General features: G+C 47.4%; 1 protein-coding gene across 1 annotated transcript; it reads right to left on the bottom strand.

Annotated features, from left to right (window-relative positions):
* Window positions 1–351: 351 nt before the first annotated feature.
* On the bottom strand, window positions 352–23,482 carry LOC147096627 (uncharacterized). The gene is made up of 6 exons (XM_085973168.1): window positions 22,357–23,482; window positions 18,746–18,865; window positions 12,770–12,816; window positions 11,387–11,560; window positions 8,631–8,781; window positions 352–1,944 (listed from the first exon to the last, which is right to left on the bottom strand). The coding sequence occupies exons 1-6, from the start codon at window positions 22,424–22,426 to the stop codon at window positions 1,526–1,528; spliced, it is 981 nt and encodes a 326-aa protein (XP_085829294.1). The 5' UTR covers window positions 22,427–23,482; the 3' UTR covers window positions 352–1,525.
* Window positions 23,483–24,174: the final 692 nt, after the last annotated feature.

Raw genomic sequence — 24,174 nt, 5'->3', positions numbered from 1 at the left:
CTCTGTTTCGCTGTCTCTCTCTGCAAAGGACATTCGAGCAAAAGGAGAAGCAGCAATTCAGTGTTGGTTCAGGAGAGAGTTTTCCTTCCAACATTTGAAATCCAATCATGTTGAAACATGAACATAATTCTTTCCCTCTTGGGAATATATTGTCAAGAAGTGTCTCCCCTATTTGTGCTCTTGTAATAATAAAGGTGCTCATATCAGACACCAGCTCCACTAACCTATTGCAATTAATTGAATGCCCTCAGTGTCCCAGCTCTGTAATCTGAGCGATAACTGCCTGCAGGTTTTAGAAGAGATTGTAGGAATGTCTAGTTCCTATCAAGAGACTGAGGTCGACTCAGGCGATCAAACAAGCAATGTTTAATGTAAAACAAACTGAGTTTAACAAACAAATGCACGAGAACTACGAATACAGGTCTACTCAGTTCGGAGGCTCCACGAGGACTGCTTGGGCGGTCCCGTGGCTGGTGTCATGACATCATCACGTTTTTCCTGCCGGTGGGGATCACGTGATGAACGGCGTGACGTCATTGCGTTTGCCCACGCTCTGTACATGCAAACAGTATATACAAAGATACAGACTCAGGCTGCAGCTAACATATTGTTAAAGGGAATTATATACAGTTGATCGGAGTCCCTTAGTTAAACATTACATTGCAGTGTAAAAACAAAGACAAAATATTACATATTATACAGAAATATATAAACAAAGTTGATCTTGTGAACCCACAACACTGTGTCCCAGAGGAAGTGTTACTAGTGTCACCTCTGATGATGCACAGTTACAGCAAATTACAATTCAGTGCATTCCAGAGCCTCCTGGCATTGCTTGTGGATCTTCATCCAGAGACTCCTCGCGTCAAAGTATGAAGGGCCTTGCCTGTGCCATGAGCATGCCAGTGAATACGGGCATTTATCTGGTTCATCTTTCTTTTTAAAAATACAGACACACACACATACTAGCCCTTTACTTTTAACAAAGGCGTAACAGCAACCGCTTATACTGGCCAATAGAGTGGGCACACCACTGGGCCCCCAGTTAGTACATGTGAATAAGTGGGTCTTATTCAATGACTCTCACACTGGTCCGTGAAGTTGGCAGAGGCTTGCTGGCCTAACCGGCATCTGCAATCCCATTTCAATAACAGAATACACAATAAACCTTTGACAATTTATGTATAATTTTAAAAACTTAATCACAAGGCTCAGAATGCCAGCTTCTTCATTTTGACTCATTACATACCAGTGAAAGATTCACTCACAACAAGCTGTGACGCTAAGTGTCGAATGTCTGAGGAGGAGGGTAAATAAACATGAATTCTGAGCCCCAAAGTAGTGATCACCTCAAGATCAGTGCAGGTTATTACCCTTTAAGAGGAAAACCCTTTATGAATTGGTTATGGGATCAGATGGAAGAAATTAAACCACCTGATTCAGAATGTTAAGCTCGGGGAAATCCCACTTTGCTCCTCTAAAGGAGTTGATGTGGCACCAATATCAGCTGCTCAGGATCAATGCCTTAACTCCTTTCCCTCATCCAGGCAGTTAAGCTTCTCTCTTTGTTTGTTTTATCCGTTTTCTCAGGGTTCAGCAGCTTAGAGATGGCCCCGTTTCCCATCAGGGCTTCAACATCCTTTTCCACATCTGGCAGGGTAAGCCCCAGGTCTTGTTCCATTGCGAGGTGCTTTACCATGCAGATTGACCCTTTGTCAGCACAGAGGGTTTTGTACCCGTACTCTGGATCCCTGTCGATGCTGCAGGGTTTGGGCAGGTTTTGGATGAGGTTGAGGGTCACTCGCTGATTGTTGACATGCTCGCTCGGAGGCATGCGCTCTCTCTCCTTTCTCCTCCTCCGCTTCATGAAGAGGTAGATGCAGACAGATACAATGAGAATTACCATGATAACAAGCAGCACAAGGAGGAGGTGAAAAGTACTTCCTGTAATATGAAACAGATGATATTCTTTATCCATCCTTATTTTACCAGCTGTTATTCCTACTAGTCACTCTCCTGTGGCAAAGCCATGCAGCAACACTACAGACTGGTTAAAGGGTGGGCTGCGGTCAGAGCAATTTTGCATTCAATCTGCTGAAGAATCAGGTGAAAGGGGTTGGAAGGTAGACAGGCCTCAGCTCAAAGTCTCATCCAGAAGGATGCACCTGTGGCAATGCAGCACTCCCTCAGCAGTACACTGGAGTGTCAGCCACAATTATGTACTCAAAAGGCGACTTTAAAAGGAGGAGCGAGGCGAGGCCCGACCACAGCGGCTGACCTGGGAGTGCAGTGAGGAGCGAGAGCGGACCTGCGTGAGGTACGAGGCGGCCACTTTAAAATTAATTAAAGGGTAAGTCATGTCAGGACAGCCCAGCCCCGTGTTATGCTCCACCTGCGCTTTGTGGGAATTCAGGGATGCTGCCGGTGTCCCTGACGACCATGTGTGCCGGAAATGTATCCAGCTGCAGCTACTAGCAGACCGCATTGAGGCGCTGGAGCTGTGGATGGATGAGTTTTGGAGCATTCGCGATGCTGAGAAGGTCGTGGATAGCACGTTTAGTGAGTTCGTCACACCGCAGGTAAGGGCTGCACAGGCAGAAGGGAAATGGGTGACCATCAGGCGGAGCAGTAGAAGCAGGCAGGTAGTGCAGGGGACCCCTGTGGCCATCCCCCTCTCAAACAGGTATACCAATTTGGATACTGTTGAGGGGGATGACTTACCAGGGGAAGGCAGCAGCAGCCAACTTCCTGGCACCAGGGGTGCTTCTGCTGCTCAGGAAGGGAGGAAAAAGAGTGGGAGAGCAACAGTGGTAGGGGATTCTATCGTAAGGGGAACAGATAGGCGTTTCTGTGGCCGTAGACGTGACTCCAGGATGGTTTGTTGCCTCCCTGGTGCCAGGGTCAAGGATGTCACTGAACGGCTGCAGGGCATTCTGAAGGGGGGAGGGTGAACAGGCAGAGGTCGTGGTTCACACTGGGACCAACGACATAGGTAGGAAGAGGGATGAGGTCCTGCAGCAAGAATTTAGGGAGCGAGGTAGCAGATTAAAGAGTAGGACCTCAAAGGTTGTAATCTCTGGATTACTCCCGGTGCCACGTGCTAGTGAGTATAGGAATAGGAGGATAGAGCAGATGAATGCGTGGCTAATCAGTTGGTGCAGGAGGGAGGGCTTTAGTTTCCTGGATCACTGGGCCTGCTTCTGGGGAAGGTGGGACTTGTACAAGTCGGACGGGTTGCACCTGAACCAGAGCGGGACAAATATCCTTGCGGGGAGGTTTGCTAGCACTGTTCGGGGGGGTTTAAACTAAAATGGCAGGGGGTTGGGAACCTGAGCAGGGAGACAGAGGAAAGGAAAACAGGGATAAAAGCAAAAGATAGGAAGGAGAAAAACAAAAGTGGCAGTCAGAGAAATCAACGGTTTAAATCAAACGTGGCCACAGTAAATAATAATTCTAATAGGTCTAAGAGCGTTAAAAAAACAAGCCTGAAGGCTTTGTGTCTTAATGCGAGGAGCAATTGTAATAAGGTGGATGATCTGGCTGCGCAAATAGAGGTAAACGAATATGATTTGGTTGGGATTACGGATACATGGCTCAAGGATGGCCAAGACTGGGAACTCAACATCCAGGGGTATTCGATATTCAGGAAAGACAGGCAAAAAGGAAAGGGAGGTGGGGTAGCATTACTGGCTAAAGAAGGGATTAATACAATTGTAATGAAGGATATTAGCTCTGATGATGTGGAATCTGTATGGGTAGAATTGAGAAATACTAAGGGGAAAAAAAACATTAGTGGGAGTGGTATATAGACCTCCAAACAGTAAGGCGGAGGTTGGGGATGACATTAAAAGGGAAATTAAAGAAGCGTGCAATAAGGGCACAGCAGTCATCATGGGTGACTTTAATCTACATATAGATTGGGCCAACCAAATTAGTAACAATACTGTGGAGGAGGAATTCCTGGAGTGTTTACAGAATGGTTTCCTGGACCAATATGTTGAGGAACCAACCAGAGATCAGGCCATCTTAGACTGGGTATTATGTAACGAGAAAGGATTAATTAGCAATCTTGTTGTATGAGGCCCCTTGGGTCGGAGCGATCATAATATGATCGAATTCTTCATTAAGATGGAGAATGAAGTAGTTGACTCAGAGACAAGGGTCCTCAATTTAAATAAAGGAAACTACGATGGTCTGAGGAGCGAGTTGGGTAGGATTGATTGGGGAATGGCACTCAAAGGGTTGATGGTGGATAGGCAATGGCAAACATTCAAAGACCGAATGGATGAGCTACAGAATTTGTTCATCCCAGTTTGGCATAAAAATAAAACAAAAAAGGTGACTCAACCATGGCTAACAAGGGAAATTAGGGATAGCATAAGATCCAAGGAGAGGACATATAAATTGGCTAGAAAAAGCAATAATCCTGATGATTGGGAGCAGTTTAGGAGTCAACAAAGGAGGACAAAGGGATTAATTAAGAAAGGGAAAATAGAATATGAGAGTAAGCTAGCAGGGAACATAAAAACTGACTGTAAAAGCTTTTATAGATATGCGAAGAGATAAAGATTGGTGAAGTCAAGCGTAGGTCCCTTACAGTCAGAATCAGGGGAATTTATAATGGGAAACAAGGAAATGGCAGACCAACTAAATACATACTTTGGTTCTGTCTTCACAAAGGAGGACACAAATAACCTCCCAGAGATGCCGGGGAACATAGGGTCTAATGAGAGGGAGGAACTGAAAGAAATCAGTATTTGTAGGGAAATGGTGTTAGGAAAATTGACGGGACTGAAGGCCGATAAATCCCCAGGGCCCGATGGTCTACATCCCAGGGTACTTAAGGAAGTGGCCCTAGAGATAGTAGATGCATTGCTGGTCATCTTCCAGAACTCGATAGACTCTGGAACAGTACCCATGGATTGGAGGGTAGCGAATGTTACCCCACTATTCAAAAAAGGTGGTAGAGAAAAAGCGGGGAATTATAGACCGGTAAGCCTGACATCGGTAGTGGGGAAAATGCTAGAGTCTATTATAAAAGATGTAATAGCAGAGCACTTGGAAAGCAGTGACAGGATCGGACAAAGTCAACATGGATTTACAAAAGGTAAATCATGCTTGACTAATCTACTGGAATTTTTTGACGATGTAACTGGTAAAATAGATAAGGGAGAACCAGTGGATGTGGTGTATTTGGACTTTCAAAAGGCTTTCGATAAGGTCCCACATAAGAGATTAGCGTGCAAAATTAAGGCACATGGGATTGGGGGCAAGGTACTGACTTGGATAGAGAACTGGTTGGCGGACAGAAAGCAAAGAGTTGGAATAAACGGGTAGTTTTCCGAGTGGCAGGCAGTGACTAGTGGGGTACCGCAAGGATCGGTCCTAGGACCCCAGCTGTTCACAATATATATTAATGATCTGGACGAGGGAATTGGATGTAATATCTCCAAATTTGCAGACGACACAAAGCTGGGTGGGAGGATAAGCTGCGAGGAGGATGTCGTGAAACTCCAGTACGATTTGGACAGGTTGGGTGATTGGGCAGAAACATGGCAAATGCACTATAATGTGGATAAATGTGAGGTTATCCACTTTGGTGGCAAAAACAGGAAGGCAGATTATTATTTGAATGGCAATAGATTGGGAGAAGGGGAAGTGCAAAGAGACCTGGGTGTTATTGTGCACCAGTCGCTGAAGGTAAGCATGCAGGTGCAGCAGGCAGTTAAGAAGGCAAATGGTATGTTGGCCTTCGTAGCAAGAGGGTTCAAGTACAAGAACAAGGATGTCTTGCTGCAGTTGTACAGGGCCTTGGTGAGACCGCACCTTGAGTATTGTGTGCAGTTTTGGTCACCTTACCTGAGGAAGGACGTTCTTGCCATGGAGGGAGTGCAGCGAAGATTCACCAGGCTGATACCTGGGATGGCAGGAATGACGTACGAGGAGAGATTGTGTCGACTGGGCTTATACTCACTGGAGTTTAGAAGATTGAGAGGGGATCTCATCGAAACCTATAAAATTCTGTCAGGTCTGGACAGACTAGATGCAGAAAGGATGTTTCTGATGGCCGGGGAGTCCAGAACCAGGGGTCATAGACTAAGGATAAGGGGTAAGCCATTTAGGACTGAAATGAGGAGGAATTTCTTCACCCAGAGAGTGGTGAACCTGTGGAATTCTCTGCCACAGAGGGCGGTGGAGGCCAGTTCATTAAATATATTCAAGAAAGAGTTGGATATATTTCTTGAGGCTAAAGGGATCAAGGGATATGGGGAGAAGGCAGGGACAGGGTACTGAATTTGGATGATCAGCCATGATCGCATTGAATTGCGGAGCAGGCTCGAGGGGCCGAATGGCCTACTCCTGCTCCTATCTTCTATGTTTCATCTTTAAGGAACGGGGACATGAATGATTAGACGGTTTTAAGAACATAAGAGCAGGAGTAGGCCATACGGCCCCTCAAGCCTGCTCCACCATTCAATAAGATCACGGCTAATCATCGACGTCAACTCCACTTTCCCGCCCAATCCCCATATCCCTTGATTCCCCTCGAGTCCAAAAATCTATCGATCTCAGCCTTGAATATACTCAAAGACTCAGCATTCACAGCCCTCTGGGGCAGAGAATTCCAAAGATTCACCACCCTCTGAGTGAAGAAATTCCTCCTCATCTCAGTCTTAAATGGCCGACCCCTTAGCCTGAGACTATGTCCCCGAGTTCTAGACACTCCAGCCAGGGGAAACAACCTCTCAGCATCTATCAATCCTGTCAATCCCCTTCAGATTCTTAAACATTTCAATGAGATAACCTCTCATTCTTCTAAACTCCAGAGAGTATCGGCCCAATCTACACAATTTTTCATCATAGGACAGCCCTCTCATCCCAGGAATCAATCTAGTGAACCTTCGTTACACTGCCTCCAAGGCAAGTATATCTTTCCTTAGATAAGGAGACCAAAACTGTGCCCAGTACTCACCAAGGCCCTGTACAATTGGAGCAAGACTTCCTCACTCTTATACTCCAACCCCCTTGCAATAAAGGCCAACATGCCATTTGCCTTCCTTATTGTTTGCTGTACCTGCGCGCTAGCTTTCTGCGTTTCTTGCACAAGGACACCCAAATCTCTCTGAACACCAACATTTGAAAGTTTCTCACCATTTAAAAAATATTCTGTTTTTCTATTCTTCCTACCAAAGCGAAGAACCTCACATTTCCCTACATCATACTCCACCTGCCACCTTCCTGCCCACTCACTTAGTCTATCTATATCCCTTTGCAGACTCTCTGTTCTCCTCACAGCGTACTGTCCCACCTAGCTTTGTATCATCAGCAAACTTGGATACATTAGACTCTGGTCCCTTCATCTAGGTCATTAATATAGATTGTAAATAGCTGAAGCCCCAACACAGATCCTGGCGGCACCCCACTAGTTACAGCCTGCTAACCTGAAAAAGATCCGTTTATCCCTACTCTCTGTTTTCTGTCCATTAACCAATTCTCTATCCATGCTATTATATTACCCCCAACCCCATGAACCCTAATCTTGTGTAATAACCTTTTATGTGGCACCTTATCGAATGCCTTTTGGAAATCCAAATATACTACATCCATTGGTTCCCCTTTATCTACCCTGCTAGTTACATCCTCAAAAAACTCTAATAAATTTGTCAAACACGATTTCCCTTTCTCTCCTTCTCCCTAGAAGGCACCAACTCGGAGGCACCTTTCAGTTCTAACCAGCATTTCCCAAGCTCACTTTCTGATCTGTGCTCCGATTAGCCTCACTATCCCTGGTTTAGGGATGGGGTGGGGCAGGGGTTAACTCATCAGGCATGGTTTCTGGTCCAGATCATTATACAGTGACCCCTGCTGGAGAGCGACTGAGTGTGGACATTGGCATGGCATTCTCCTTCAATTGTAGCAGCAACCGGCAGCTGCTCAAGTCGGTCAGGTCACGTGATGGCAGTCCATATGGCAGATGATCAATTGGGCGCCTACTCCCTGTATTACCTACAAATATACTCAATGCAGCTCAGGACTGGCAGCCTGTGCACTGGGGTCATTGGTCCACCCCCTACTCCTGCTTTTCATTTAATGTGAGTGGGTGCAGTCCCCGACTTGTGCTCCAGGTGCACATCATCCGTTTGGAATGTGCACTTAAGGGAAGGCTGTATAATAAGATACAAAATAGTTCCCAGCCACACCTGTGCAGCAGAGCCCTAACCCTCCAGTACCCTGTTCCCTTGCCTAGTGTACACCCGTCCCTTCACCTCCTCCCTCTTTCTTTCCCCCTTCCACCCAAAATCAGAAATTCTCCTGGCAAGAAACAGGCAGCCTGCAGTCCCTTTACTGGCTGCTTGCACCTATCCTTCCAGTCTTTGTGAGCTCAGGAGCTTTCAAGTGACTCACCCATAGTGCCAGAAAGCTCTGGGAAAGCTGGCCTGACGTTATCGGTGAGGTCCATTTGTCCGGGCACAGCCTCTCGCAACCTCTGCACAGCAACAGGGAGGTAACTTTTATACACTAATGGCTTACTCCAGGAAGTGTAGTGACTGTAGTTAGGTTATGCACTGCAGAACCATGTAGAATCTGAGCACAAGAGCATGAATAAAACTCCAGTGAAAAGCACAGACCTTGACACGTGCCACTGTGGCAGCCATCTGCGACATGGGAGCAATTCTTGCCTTCATATCCATCAGGACAGGAGCAGAAGTAACCGAGCTCCGTGCTGTAACACTTGGCTCCATGCTGACACGGGTCGAGTTCACACTGCCCAGCAAAGACCTGTGGGTAAATTCTTGGCTCAATTTCATCACAGAAGACAGAAATCAACTCAGTACAATACCATACAGTACACAATATAAACACACAAACCACCCAGAATAAGCAGGACATGCTGGAAATTCAGAGCAGGTTTTCCTGCGCAACTGGTGGCTTTGACTTCACCATCAGATAGGAACGTTGCGCCAACTCTGGTTGCATTCCTGGAGGGTTCACATTGACATCTGTAAATGTTATTTATTTACTTTTACCTGCAGGGTCCCCTGCACTTGACTATCTTTGCTTGTGGTTTTGTGCCACATTATAAAAATATTTGACATAGGAAAAAGGCTGTTTGACTGACGGTCAAGAATCGTCCAATCAGGTAACAAGGAGTACGATAGCAAAATACTGCGGATGCTGGAAATCCGAAATAACAACAGAAAACGCTGGAAAAACTCAGCAGGCCAGGCAGCATCCGTGGGGACCGCTCCCTCCGCAACACCCTAGTCCACTCCTCTACCACCCCCAGCACCCCTTCCCCTTCGCCCGGCACCTTCCCGTGCAAGCACAGGAGATGCAACACATGCCCTTTTACCTCCCCCCTTCCCACTGTCCAGGGCCCCAAACACCCCTTTCCAGGTGAAACAGCGATTTACTTGTACTTCCTGCAATTTAGTATACTGTGTTCGCTGCTCACGATGCGGTCTCCTCTACATTGGGGAGACCAAACGCAGATTGGGTGACCGCTTTGCGGAACACCTCCGTTCAGTCCGTAAGGGGGACCCCGAGCTCCCGGTGGCCTGTCACTTTAATTCTCCGCTCCATTCCCACTCAGACCTCACCGTCCTCGGCCTCTTGCATTGTTCCACGGAAGCTCAGCGTAAGCTCGAGGAACAGCACCTCATCTTTCGATTAGGCACTATACAGCCCTCTGGACTCAACAGAGAGTTCAACAATTTCAGACCATAACCTCGGCCCCTATCACATATATTATAGATATATTTTTTCCCACACTTTCGTTTGGCCTTTTTTCTTCCCTCCCACATGACAGCTGTCCTTCATTCTGCCAGCGCAATTCACACTTCATCTAGAGCCATCCTTTGTTCCTTAACCTGTCTCATTACCATCTCCTCTTGCCTTGAATGTCTCTCCAATGTCTCTTAATCTCTCCTGCTTTCTACCCTATCACTGACCTTCACTTTTGTTCTTTCATCCCCTCCCCCTTTTCCCAGCCCCAACACTTGCTTCACAATCTGTTCCATTTCCTGCTTTTTTCCAGTTCTGATGAAAGGTCTTCGACCTGAAACGTTAACTCTGTTTCTCTCTCCACGGATGCTGCCTGGCCTGCTGAGTTTTTCCAGCATTTTCTGTTGTTATTTCAGGTAACAAGGAGACTGTTCGCCTTCCGATTGGTGCAGGAAGGAGGGGCCCTGCGAGGATGGACGTGTCAGGCAACCAATGGCGGGAGTGTGGGGGCAGGGCAGTTGGAGTCAGGAGCTCACGTGATGACAGCTCCAGGAATCTGTCCAACCAGAGTTGGTAGCCCTAGGGTCAGGGTTCAGGGTTAAACCTTTGGAGTCGGATTTTTGGTTTTGCAACTGCTTGATCTAGAGCTTAGAGTGACCACTTCGGATCAGGCCTTACGTTATAGCTGAGGGTTTGACCCGGTGTTGAGACTCAAGATTAAGGCTTATTGGGTTAGATACAAGCCGTGAAGAGGCAGGTTCAATCGCCAGTCTGTACGGAATTAACGGTCTCCGCTGTGTGGCACTACACTTGGCCGAAAGATATCAGAGTTTTGGCATCGGATAAAAATCAGCCTTGGGTTCCTGTTCCCAATTATTACCAGGAGTCTCCTGCTGGAAAGGATCAGTGCGAGGATGTTGGGAGGGAGCAGGATCAGGCTCTTAAAGCTCAGTGTCCAATCTGTACTTGAACAGTACCATTCCGGGAAAGCAGTTATTGTTGTGACCATCACAACGTTAATCTGCCTTTCGCTTTTCAGCCACCGGTAAGTCTGCTGTCCCACTTTTATTTTGGATTTCCAGCTATTGCCGTATTTTCTTTTAACATCACGTAAAATTCCAGCATTGTTTTATAAACGGGGCTCATGTCCTCATTCGGGGTGGAAACAGAGATTCAGGATTCAGCTTTCATGCTGAAAAGCTTCACCTGGTGGAGTGAGTGTGTTAGGTTAATTCACCTGATTCACAGACTCAATTTTCTGTCCATTTTAGGTGTTTAGTGAGTCAGAGTGCTGAGATTTACAGTACACTCTACTGTAATGCATACTGGGAGCAGGACAGTGCTTCACACTTCCCGAGGGCAATTGCTACAATGCTTTTGTATGGGAATCAATTAACACAAAAGTGGGAACTTAAAAAACCAAACTAGATGTACCTGAAATGGCTCAACTGGAAACAGCATCACTCAATGTGGTACTGCGTGCAGGGTCGGGCTGGAAGTATTATGGTTAGATACAAGCCAGGCTCAATCCCCAGTCAGGATAGAATTAGCTGCACTCAGCACTATAGTTAGGCGAGAGAGCGGATAAAATCAGTCAAGGGTTCCTCCTTTAAAAAAGATTACCTTGGTGTATGCAAGAATGAAAAATGACTAGACAAACCTCACAGCGGCTGCCCGAGAATCCTGGAGGGCACTGACAAAGAAAGCCACCGATGGGGTGTACACAGCGGGCTCCATTCAGACACAGGTAGCTGAAACATCCTTCATCTCTGGTCTCACAGTAATGTCCGGTGTAGCCTGCTGGGCAGTTGCACTGATATGTATCAATCAACCTCTGAGGGGGAAAAGGAATATTATCCCATCCTTGTCGCCAATTGTCATATCGGATAAACACTCAAGTTGATGTGGTAACGCGTAGGCTGCTTTTCAAACGCTGGAACATTCGGCAATTGCTGCAATGTGCTGCTCCATTAGGGCGCCCTCCAGTGTTAACAATGTGCAAGTACAATATTATAACATCAATATTAGTGATTATTATTCTGGGCGTCAGGATTTTGAGTTGTGTGGAAATGTTAAGTCAGATTTGTTCCCTTGGGAAAGAAGAGACTGAAAGGTGACAGAATCGAACTTACCAAGAATTTGAAGGGAATAGACAGCTGATCCAGGCAAACTGTTTCCTGTGGTGAAGGCCTCAATCCCAGGAATATTCAAATCAAATCAAATCAACTTTTATTGTCATTGTTAGTGCACAAGTGCAGTACAACGAAATGTAGGCTTGCGGCTCCCGAGAGTGTACAATTTGGATTAGGACACTTAAACATTCAACATACATTTATACATTTGGCTTGCAGTATATTAGCATAAATATGACCATAATAAAGTGCATTGGCAGATGTGCAGGTTTTAGTGTTTATTTGTGGAGTTCAGTAGGATGACAGCCCTGGGAAAGAAGCTGTTCCTAAATCTGGTCGTACGGGTGCGAATGCATCTGTAGCGTCTCCCAGATGGTAGGAGGGCGAACAGACTGTGGCTGGGGTGGGTAGGGTCTTTGATGATGGACCGTGCCCTCCGTAGGCAGCGTTTCTGATATATATGCTCTATGGTCGGTAGCCGGGTGCCGGTAATGCGTTGGGCAGTTTTGACTACCCGCTGCAGTTAAGCGTAAGAGGAGAGGTCAGGGGGAACTGATAGGGTGGGATGAGGAGAGGTGAGAGGAGGCTCGTGTGGAGCATAAGCTCCAGCATTGGACCAGTTGGGCTGAATGGCCTGTTTCTGTGTTGTAGGATAAGTTACGGGGGAAGGTCATTGAAGCAGGCGGTGTAAATGGGGTTAAGAGACAGAGGCATTTCTGAAGAAGGGAGGGAGTTATATGGTGGGGAGGTGGATCTGTGGGGTATGGTGGGGCTGAGGGACAGGCTTGCTGGTGTTCCTAAACACACTTATTATAAATAGAGCAGTTCTTGCATGGTGATTGGGTAATGACTACATCAGGGATTATTGATTATACGGCCTGTCCTGTGATTGGCTCCTGGTTACATCATACCTGACAAATCCCGCCATTTTGGCACCGTGTGGGACAGTCTGTGGTACCTGGAACAGATGGAAAAAGAATTACTGAGGACAGTCATTTGGCTAAACAGTGGACAGACATACAGAACGAAAGGAGGGAATTTTTAAACAAAAATGAATGAATGAGGGAAATACAAAAAAGGGAATCAGAAAGAACTCCCTATTTTGGCTCACTGCCAAGGATTGGCTGACAACACTCCACGACAACACTCCACTAACAGCCCAGTCAAGATGGAACAGAAATTAACCGACCCACCTATCTGTAGAAGTTCAAGAAGTTAGTGACGCAGTTAACAAGATCACTGCAATAGGCAGTACTCTACAGTTCCCAGGCTAGCTACAAACCTCATTCCCCCATCACCAATGTCCATTATCTGCATTGAACCACAGCCATGCTTAAATAATCGACTCCCTGTAGTAACTCGAGAACAATAACAGCAAAAACAATGGACCGATGGAGTTATGGAGATGATGTCATGATGTTGCCGTCTTGCCACATGGCTGCTGTGGTCAGTCCCAGTCATAATCAGACATCAAAATCAGCCGCCCTATTTAGACAGCCGTGACCCTTGGAGAGTTTGGAACAAAAACAAGAAGTTCTGCTAAACTACATTATTTCAGATGGTGAGGGAATGGGGTAAGTGTCAAAACTAACACATGGTATTTGAGGCAAAGGGCTCGGGATACACAAGCTTACAAATTAGGAAGTTAGGAGAAAGAAAGGAAGTGGGCTGGAAATTTACCCCCCAAGGGGTAATCGAGCTGGAGAATAAGTTAGGGAAGGCCATTGAAGCAGACAGAATAAATGGGTTGAGGGACAATGAGATGAGTTTATGGGGAGAGAAGGGATTAAGATATGGAGAGAAAGCAGGCGGGGTGTTTTCTATGAGAAGGGGATGGGTTTGTTGACGTGGGAAAGGCAAGCAACAGTGCGGTTAAGTAGGGGGTCCTATGTTGAGGTTGGGGCTGAGGCACACTGCTGGTGCAGCATAAAGGGAACGTCAAGAACTTTCATTCATAGAATGCTTCATTGTGTATTTCAAAGTACTTCACATACAATGAATTACTTTGAAGTACAGCCACTGTTGCTATGAAGGTAAATGAGGCAGCCAATTTGCATACAACAAGATCCCACAAAGACAGAATCGAGATGAATGACTAGTTCATTTTTTTGGGTGGTGTTGGGCGAGGGCAGATCCCTCCACTCTTCAAACAGCAATGGAACCTTTAACATCAACCAACAGCAGGCACTTAGTTTAACTTTCTCAGTACTGCACTGATGCGTCAGCCTAGAGACTGTGGAGGGAATGCAGGAGGGACAACCTGTGTGGCAGGGCAGGAGCAGGAGGGATGATGAGATAAATCAGGAGTTATTGGTTAGGCTAATGAGGTCACTGTTGCCAACTTCTCTCTGGCTAATTTCACTGCCCAGTGTGGAGCTGACCCATACGGGTACGTCCACATTCAATTCCTGGTTAGCCCCAGGGCATTCTTGGCTGACCATTCCTTGCTGCTTCATTAATGGGGACCAGTCATTGAGTACTGGGATTCTTCCCACACAGCAAGCTAATGGATAGGGTGGTCCAGGCTGAACTGTCAAAAGGAAGCTAACCAGTAGCCTGTAATGGTAAAACTCCAGCAGTGGCTCTGCACACCCTTGGCATCTCTTAACCTCAACTCTTACTAACATGCGCCTAGTTAGTGTGTTCTTATGGGGAGTGTGCACTCTATTGATACAGGTTTGCTCAGTAGTTTGATTTGGAGGCAGTAACGTGGTAATTGTTGTGTATGTACCTTTAAGGGGAGAACTACTTTTACAGCTCCTGTATACTGTAGTACTGGCAGTGACCACACCTGTATATAAACCCTGAGTAGGGATCTGTACTGTTAGTTTTTGAGCAACCCTCATCCAGTAAACACCTGTTGATTGTTTCCTCTGCAGTCTCTATTTACGAACGGATACCATACCTCAAGATTCACAGATTTAACAGTGGTGACGATGAGTGGATTCAAACCTACCTGCAACTCTGTAGAAGAAGGCCGATTCCAGGAATACGGGCGTCGGCCATCCAGAGAAGACTTCAATATCGCAGAGGAGGCTGTGGAGAGCTGGGCTTGGGAAAAAGGCCGAACAGCGTCGACGGGGAAAGAAAGAGGGTGAAGCGCACAGCGCGCGGCCGGGGTTGAGGACCGAGCGGCCGGGAAAGAAAAAAAAAGAAAAAGGGAGAAAAGAGAGAGAGAGGGTGGAGCGCACAGCGCGCAGCCGGTGTTCAGGCCCGAACGGCGTCGGAGAGAGAGGCGCACGGGAGGGGCGAGCAGAGCGCGCAGCCGGTGTTCAGAGGCTCAGCCGCAGCGGAGAAGAAGGCAGAGCGCGGGAGACGTCAGTTTTCTTTTGGAGCCACAGCGGAGAAGAAGGGGAAGCGCGGGAGACGCCATTTTGAGCCGGCGGAGAAGAAGGGAGAGCGCGGGAGACGCCATTTTTCTTTGCCAGTCTAACCACACCCAGGGGTGCAGAAGCGTGGCAGTGTCACAGCGTTCGACAATGAAGTCGACGATTGGGCGACATATGTAGAACGCATAGAAGTGTACTGCATGGCGAAGGAAGTGCCTGATGCCAGGAAAGCACTGGTATTGTTGAATTCCATGGGTGCGAAACCTAGTAACCCCAGAGAAGCCAGTGGAAAAGGATTTTGAAAGCATAGTGGCAATCCTACAGGACCACTTAAACCCCACACCGCTCCTGATAGCAGAAAGATTTAAGTTTCACAAAAGGAACCAGCATAAAGACGAAAGTATTGCTGAATATCTAACGGAACTGCGCAAGCCATCAAAACACTGCCAGTTTGGAACAGAACTAGCAGATAAGTTAAGGGACCAGTTTGTGTGTGGGCTTCAAAGTGAAGGAACCCAGAAACGGCTTCTATCAGAAAAGGATCTTACGTTGGACAAGGCTTTCAGCATGGCAGTATCACACGAAGCAGCCGCACGGGGCGCTGTAGAGATACAATGGAGACCGCAAGAATATGGCACAAATGAAATGTCATACGGAACAGTAAAGTGCTATCGCTGCGGCAGAACAACACATGACCATAAGGATTGTTGGTTCAAGGACCAAGTGTGCAGACAGTGTGGAAAAGTAGGACACAGAGCAGGAGTCTGCAGGTCGGAAAAGAAAACCAGCAGCAAGAAATCTCCACAGGAGAAGTACAAAAAGGTACATAAGGTGACGAAGAGTAGTTCAGACGAACAGGAAAGTGATACAGACTCCGGAAGCAAGGAGCTGGGTTCTCTGGAACTACATAATGTAACCAAAATGGAGGATCACCAAACTATCTGGGTCACACTCAAGATAGACGGAGTCCAAGTGAAAATGGAATTGGACACAGGATCAGCCCTAACAGTCATAAACCGAAGGGACTACAAGCAGCTATTCTCACATATACCCTCGAGAGATACAGAGATTGTCTTGAAGACGTACACGGGGAAAAAAGTCTACCCCAAAGGAAAAATAAGGGTGAACGTGATATACAACGGCAAGGAAACACCAAAAATGGACATATATGTATTGCCAGATGGAGGACCACCACTACTAGGACGTGAATGGATCCGGAAGATACCATTAGATTGGCATTCCATACAAGCACTGACGGTAGATGCCAAAAAGGATGACGACGTCACACCTGGACGACTGTCAAAAATGCTAACTGACGCACAAGAAGTGTGCCAGGAGGGACTCGGAACACAAAAAGGCATAACAGCGACAATCAAAATAGAGGAAAATGCGAGCCCAAAGTTTTTGAAGGCCAGACCGGTGCCTTATGTGATCCGCCCAGCCGTCGAAGCAGAGCTGGAAGGTTTGGAACGTTCTGGAGTACTGTCCAAAGTGGACTGGAGCGAGTGGGCTACACCCGTCGTTCCTGTAATGAAGAGGTTGTTCCTCGGGCTGGTGAACTACTACCATAAGTTCTTGCCGAATTTGTCTACAGTACTACACCCACTGAACACCCTACTGCAAACGGGGGTACCATGGAAGTGGAATGACGAAGGTAAACGAGCTTTCCAGAAGTGCAAAGAATTGATCACATCAAAAGAGGTGTTGGCTCATTTCAATCCAGCACTACCAATTCGGTTGGTGTGTGATGCATCACCCTATGGTATTGGAGCGGTGCTGTCGCACAAATTCCCGGATGGCTCGGAGAGGCCAGTAGCCTTTGCGTCTCGGTCACTAACCTCAGCCGAGCGTAGCTACGCCCAGATTGACAAGGAGGCCCTCAGCCTAGTGTGGGGAGTGAAAAAGTTCAACCACTATCTACACGGGCAGAAGTTCACCTTGCTGACTGACCACCAACCACTTGTCTCCATCTTTAATCCAAAGAAGGGCGTTCCGGTGATGACTGCGCAACGGCTACAAAGGGAGGAAGCACCAGGAGTGGACCCTGTCGAAATATTTTATTCGACTATAATTGAATGCTTGCCAGTAACTAATGCGGATGTAGAGAAGGAGACCCGAAATGACCCGACACTGTCTCGGGTATATGATTTGACGGTGAAGGGATGGCCAACACATGGCGACTCACTGTTGCCAGCATTCTCATCCAGAAGAGAACAGCCGTCAGTATGCCAGGGGACCTTGATGTGTGGATCCCGAGTGGTAAATCCACCCAAGTTAAGGGAGAGAGTGCTCAATGAGCTTCACGAAGGCCATCTGGGAGGGGTGAAAATGAAAAGCCTTGCTAGGGCTTATGTGTGGTGGCCGGGGATCGATCAGCAAATCGAGGACTTGACAAAGAGCTGCTCAGGATGCCAGAAGGTCCAAAATGCACCACCACATGCCCCTCTACACCCATGGGAGTGGCCCTCCTCTCCATGGCAACCAGGAACGACATGCACACGGCAGGGGCCACTAATGTACACAGTGGATGTTTGGGGAGAACATTGTGAGGCGCCATGTCGACCAGATCCTAGAGTCACAGGAACGAGTCAACCCCATGTCTCGCGTACCTGGTGATGAACCAACCGACGACAGAGGGCCAGAGTCGCCTCCGCACCAAGAGCAAGACACTCAGGAAAGGCGCTATCCAGAAAGGACCAGGAAGCCGCCCCAAAGACTGAATTTATAAATGGACTATTTTCAGTTAATGTTGCATGTTAAAAGTGTTAATTGTAATTAGTTGATATTTAATTGTTAAATGAATGTTATGCTACTGTTAATCTAAAAGGGGAGGAATTGTTGTGTATGTACCTTTAAGGGGAGAACTACTTTTACAGCTCCTGTATACTGTAGTACCGGCAGTGACCACACCTGTATATAAACCCTGAGTAGGGATCTGTACTGTTAGTTTTCGAGCAACCCTCATCCAGTAAACACCTGTTGATTGTTTCCTCTGCAGTCTCTGTCTATTTACTAACGGACACCATACCTCAAGATGCACAGATTTAACAGTAATGATGGGTTACTGCATGTGTCCAATACCTGGCTAACCATGCAGGCTTGGCTGCGTTACTGCAAGGTATCAGGGCAGAGCTGGTGCAGTCAGCATCTTCAGGAGAGGAGGGAGGGAGATTATTGGAGAATGAAACATATTTATAAATTCAAAATCTTGCACATGCTTGCATTTTTTATATCAAAATTAATACTGCCCATGTAAATATTTAGAATGGAATCCTGTATGCAAATAGTTGTCTGTAACAATGTAATTGCAGCTCTGACCAGTAAGTGGGGCTGTGAAGCAAGTTTCTGACATTTCACTAACTCCATTGCGATACATAAACTGCTATTCATCAACTGACTATGGGCAATTTACTAGTGAACATTTATCAATGAGCTTTCCAATACCATGTGACTTGTGGCTGCTCCCAGAAGTGCTTATTGTGCTTTCTCCTTACTGTAATGCACCCTGTCCCTCGGCAGTGCCCTGTCTTTGATGCCCATTCACAGGCAAATACTCACCAGCATCACAGTTCTGCCCACCAAAGCCCTCTGCACAAATGCACCGGTACTCGTTGGGCTCCGTATTCTCACATGTCCCTCCATTTCGGCAGGGCTGGTGAGTCCCACAGTAATTCAGATCTATGTAGAGCACAAGTAAGAAAAAGATGAGTTATCAGTGTCAGAATGGTGATCTCATTAGACGATTACCATGATACAGTGTACCACCCAATGTGGTACTGGGCCATTCAGACCAGAAGCTCATTACGTTTCACGCAGTCTGTACTAAGCGAGCAGATCTTAGCCTGGGGAACAGCAAGGGTAATACAATTGGCCAGAGTAGCCTGGACTAGGGTGGAGGGGAATATGAGCTGGAGTTCAGGCTCCCGATTACGATAGTGACTCCTGCACGCCAGGGGAGGACAGGATCTAGCTGAGCTGGGATAATCCCAAGGTCAAATAACTGGTTGCTGCAGGTCTCTGGGCTTGCACATAGAAAGACTTGCATTTATATAGCGCCGTTCACAACCTCAGGACGTCCCAAAGCGCATTACAGCCGATTAAGTACTTTTTGAAGTCTAGTCAATGTTGTAATGTAGGAAACGCGGCAGACAATTTGCACGGAGCAAGCTCTCACAAACAACAATGAGATAATGACCAGATCATTTGCATTTAGTGATGTTGGTTGAGAGATAATTATTAGCCAGGACACCGGGAGAACTCACCTGCTCTTCTTCAAAATAGTACGGCAGGATCTTTTACATCCACCTGAGAGAACAGACGGGATCTTGGTTTAATGTTTCATCCGAAAGCTGGCACCTCAGACAGTGCAGCACTCCCTCAGTACTGCACTGGAGTGTCAGCTTGGATTATGTGCTCAAGTCTTTGGAGTGGGGCTTGAACATACAACCTCCTGACTCAGAAACGAGAATCCTACCAACTGAGCCACGACGGATAAAGAATGACCAAATGGGCACAGAACCAGGGGAACCAACACAAATGGACCCAGAAAAGAGTCTGTGTGGGTTGGGGGTGGGGGGTGCTGGAAGGGGGAAATTGGACAGATGAAGTGTCTTTACATTCTTGCCCAAGGTTTCTCTTTTTAATAATGACATTTACCATCTATGTAATGCCCCATATACTCCAAGAATCGGCTGGAGTCAACCCCCCCTCCCCACACCCACCTTCCCTGGATACGAGACTCCAAAGTTCTGCAAAGTGGATGTCTTTCTGAATCTGCATGTGTCCCTGCGACCAATTTATTCCATCATGAACTGGCACAAATGGTGATTTGGCAGGCTGTATATCAGCCTGATCTAGCATCCCAATACAAGGTGCTGTTTCCACTCCAGCACACCTCCTGCACGCACCCCCCACCCCCCTTCACAGTGACCTAGCTACCAGTCCCACTCCAGCATTATAACTGGGGTGATCACCTTTAACGCAGGCCAAACTCAGAGAGAGATCACAAAATCAAGGCCGTTTACATGACCTGGGTGGGGGACATGATCCCTTAAAAACCCCCAACACTGGAAAAGCAGATGTCCAATTTCATTCTTTCATGTAACTAGGCAACGCTCCCGCCCCCGCCAACCGCATAAACCGGACGTTCGATGGGTTGCCACTTTTCCTACTACACCCCACTCTAGCTCAGAACTCCCTCTCCACAGTACTCCTGTTCCACAAGCCCTCCCCTTCTCCACTAGTGCTGTAGCTGCCAGCCCCCTCCTGTTCTCTGTTGCTGGCACCTTACAGGATTTACAGCAACAGCCAAACACCACTGGCATATCTCCCATTTTTCTTTTTACTGCTTACAAATGGCTTTGTGCCAGCAAACCATTTAGCCCAGACTCGCCTCAATCTGCTAATGGCTGATTACATTTACGAGGTAATGTATTCCTTAACCCTTGCAATGGACTGCAGCAAAATCAAAGCTGGAACAAATTTATCCTCAGAATACTGCGAATCATTAACCACACCAACTCTGACGATCAAACATTCACTGATTAACCACACCGAGTCTGACCAACAAGTATACACCAATTAACAGAGCCACAGGGTGGTCCACAGTGGGGTCAAGTTATCAGATCTTATCTGTAAAGCGACAGACTTTTGTTTTGAAACATGAAGCAGTTTGTCACAAAAGGGTCAATTCTTTGTGCTAAAGTGCTCAATCCAATGAGGGCTGGCAGCACTGGGGGAAGGGAATGTTTCTCTGCAGTAAGAAGCTCTTCAATCTTCAATACCACGAGCACTGCCGTGTCACACGTTCTCTCCCCCATTCTCCTTAAATGCCAACTCTCATTGGGATACAAGTCTGCAGTCGCCAGTACCTCACTCAATTGGGCATTCTTCAAAATTGAGCTTAGACAGACCGCTATTTGACTATGGGGAACATCACAGTCTCACCACACTTCCACAGACAAGTTTTTTCCAGCAATGAACAAACCATCAGCATTCTGAAGATGCGCTTCAGGTGCCTGGACAGATCTGGAGGCACCCTTTCGGTAGGCACCAGTTAGGGTCTCCGGAATGGCCGTGGTGTGCTGCACTCTGCACAACATTGCACAGCAGTGAGGTTTGGACCTGCAGGAGGAACAAGATCCACAGAGCCTCTTTGGACAATTCCAAGGAGGAGGAAGAGGAAGATGAGGAGGAAGGTGATGCGGGCAATGCACCACCAGTGGCGCACATTGCTGCCCGGGATGCCCTCATTATTGTAAGGTTCACTTAGGTTCCACCAGTGCACCCATCTAACAACCACATGCAAAATCCACTTTAGCCCACCCCCAGCTCCCACACCACTAACACAAAGCAGTCCTGAAAACAACCAAGCCTCCCTTTCACAGCCCCCCATTCCTCGGCGTCAATTCAACTCTTCCCATTCATCATCATCACAACTGAAAAGGCCGCTTGCCAGCCAGCAACCAAGAATGGGCAAGACAAGAAAGTGGTGCAAAACAGTAATATTTATGTAGCTCACATATGAAACAGAAACTTAACATTCTAACAATGTGTAACACACCCATGTGTACACCCTTGTGCAACTACAAATCTTTACTCTTGCTTTTCCTTGCACTTCTATATGGTGCATCCCTGTGGCTTCAGCAGAGGTAGAGGCAGGCGCAGGCTGCTCAGATCCCTGCTCTGAGAGCTGAGATGCTCTTGGCCAACGTTCTCTGGGTTTTAGAACCAGTGAGGGCCCCGCCAAAGACTGCTCCACCTGCACAGGGGCAGACTCAGCCATCGGGACACGAGGCAGCATGTGGGGTACTGACTGAGGGGGGGCAACGGGTGAGAAGTGGAAGCGCTTTGAGCAGAGTCCCCACTTCCATGTCCCCTTTCACCATCATCCATCTTATGGCCTGTGGTGTATGTAACCTGTTCCACCTTAAGAGAACTTAAGCCTGTTCCACCTTAAGAGATGTACTACTTTCTCTGGCTGCTGTATACGTAATACCGGTGGTGACCACCGGTATATAAGTACTGTGTAATGATATTGTATTTAGTATAGTCCTGACCTCCAACTAGTAAAGACCTGTTGAACTTTATTCTTGTAGTCTGTGTCAGTAATTAATCTTAATACAACTGGAACACACAGACTTAACAGTGGCGACGAGTCCGATTCTTACCCTGCGGCAGTTTATATCCACGGCGGCTTCGTCCACAGAATGGGCGTCGAAGAGAGGCATCCACCCTCATCACCCTCCTGGAAGACACGTCGCGCGGCAGGCATCGAGAACCCGGAGTGCAGAAGACATCCTGAACTCGAAGCCTCCATCAGCGGCAGTCAGCTATCTTCTTTCTACCTCGGTGGCGGGTAAGCCGGTCAGCGACGCGAGCAGAAAGTCGGCCGCGTTGGCTGTACAGACGGGGAGAGGAAGACGGAGGAATAAGGGCGGTGAGATCGACCGGAGATAAGGGCCGGGCCGCATTCGGGCTGAAAGGCGCAGCGCGGGGACATCGATCGCGGCTGGTGATAAGGGCCGGGCCGCTTTCGGGCCAAAAAAGCGCAGCGTCTGGGGTGACTGAAGGCGCGAGAGCCGCGGTGAAGACGAACGCAGCCGGTGCTAATAACCGGGCTGCAAGAAGGGCTGCGAGGCGCGACATCGGGGAAGCGCGAATGCCCGAGGGAGCCACGGTGAAGCGGAGACAGCGTCGGGGGAGTTACTAACCGCTGGGAAAGGGGAGCAGCAGCGGCACGCCAAACGCCATTGCAGCCAGTGGGTGAAGACCGCCAAGCGCGGGAAAACCGCCATTTTGTAGGCGGAGGACGAAGACAAGAGCGGGAAGCCGCCATCTTGGGATAAAATAAATTGCAACGATGCCTAAACATGGGAACATTGATACCTTTGATAGCGACATCGAGGATTGGGCCATGTATGTAGAACGCATACAAAATTATTGTAAAGCAAATAAAATCCCAGATGCAGAGAAAGCACTAATTTATTGAACTTAATGGGTGCAAAGACATACAGGCAATTGAAACACCTTTTATCACCAGATGAACCGGCGGATAAGACGTTCGAGGAGATTGTTACTGTCCTGAAAAATCATCTAAACACCACGCCGCTGATGCTAGCGGAACGATTTAAATTTTACAGCAGAAGGCAGCTGAAGGATGAAAGCAATGCTGAATATTTAATGGAATTGCGTAAGCTAGCAAAGTACTGTCAGTTTGGAACGGGACTGACAGAAGCGCTAAGAGATAAATTTGTGTGTGGATTATTAAAAGAAGATACACAAAAGCGACTGCTCGAGGAGAATGAGCTGACGCTTGAGAAAGCGGTCACTATGGCAGCAGCACACGAAGCCGCAGCGAGAGGCACGGCAGTAATGCAGCTACGGTCACCGGAACTCAGTACAAATAAATTGGGTTTGAGTACTGTAAAATGTTATCGTTTGTGGAAAGACAACACGCGATCAGAACCAGTGTTGGTTTAAAAACCAAGAGTGCAGAACGTGTGGCAGGCTTGGCCACATAGCTAAAGTATGCCGGTCAGGAAAGAAGACCAGCAACAAAAAGTCACCGCAAGGAAAATACATAAAGGTGCACAAAGTGACAAAGACCAGTTCGAAGGAACAGAAGTCAAATTCAGACGCTAGCAGTAATGAACTGGGTAGCTTAAGAATACACAACGTTGGTAAGGATGCAGATCTCCAGACAATTTGGGTCACTCTTCAGATAGCAGGAGTCCAAGTAAAGATGGAATTGGACACTGGATCGGCATTGACGGTCATGAATAAGAAAGATTACAAAAGGTTATTCCAACATATTCCCCTACGGGATACGGAGATTATATTGAAAACATACACGGGGCAAAGAGTGTACCCCATCGGAAAGATAGAGGTAAAAATGGTCCACAAGGGCGAAGAAAGCCAAGTAATGGACTTATATGTGCTACCTGAAGGAGGTCCACCACTACTGGGACGGGAGTGGATTAGAAAAA

Source organism: Somniosus microcephalus, chromosome 34, assembly GCF_052327205.1.
Source record: "Somniosus microcephalus isolate GS21.2 chromosome 34, FLI_Smic_1.0, whole genome shotgun sequence".
In the NCBI taxonomy this organism is placed as follows: domain Eukaryota; kingdom Metazoa; phylum Chordata; class Chondrichthyes; order Squaliformes; family Somniosidae; genus Somniosus; species Somniosus microcephalus.
The sequence above is the reverse complement of the archived record's forward strand: the minus strand, read 5'-3'. Positions and strand labels throughout refer to the sequence as shown.

What these genes read in the sequence shown, in the direction of transcription:
- LOC147096627 (XM_085973168.1), bottom strand. Translation starts at nt 22,426, where the DNA reads ATGAGGGTGGATGCCTCTCTTCGACGCCCATTCTGTGGACGAAGCCGC. An exon ending in TGGGCAGAACTGTGATGCTG is followed by an intron (nt 12,817 to 18,745) that starts GTGAGTATTTGC and finishes CATCTGTTCCAG; the next exon opens with GTACCACAGACTGTCCCACA. An exon ending in AAAATGGCGGGATTTGTCAG is followed by an intron (nt 11,561 to 12,769) that starts GTATGATGTAAC and finishes TTTCCCCCTCAG; the next exon opens with AGGTTGATTGATACATATCA.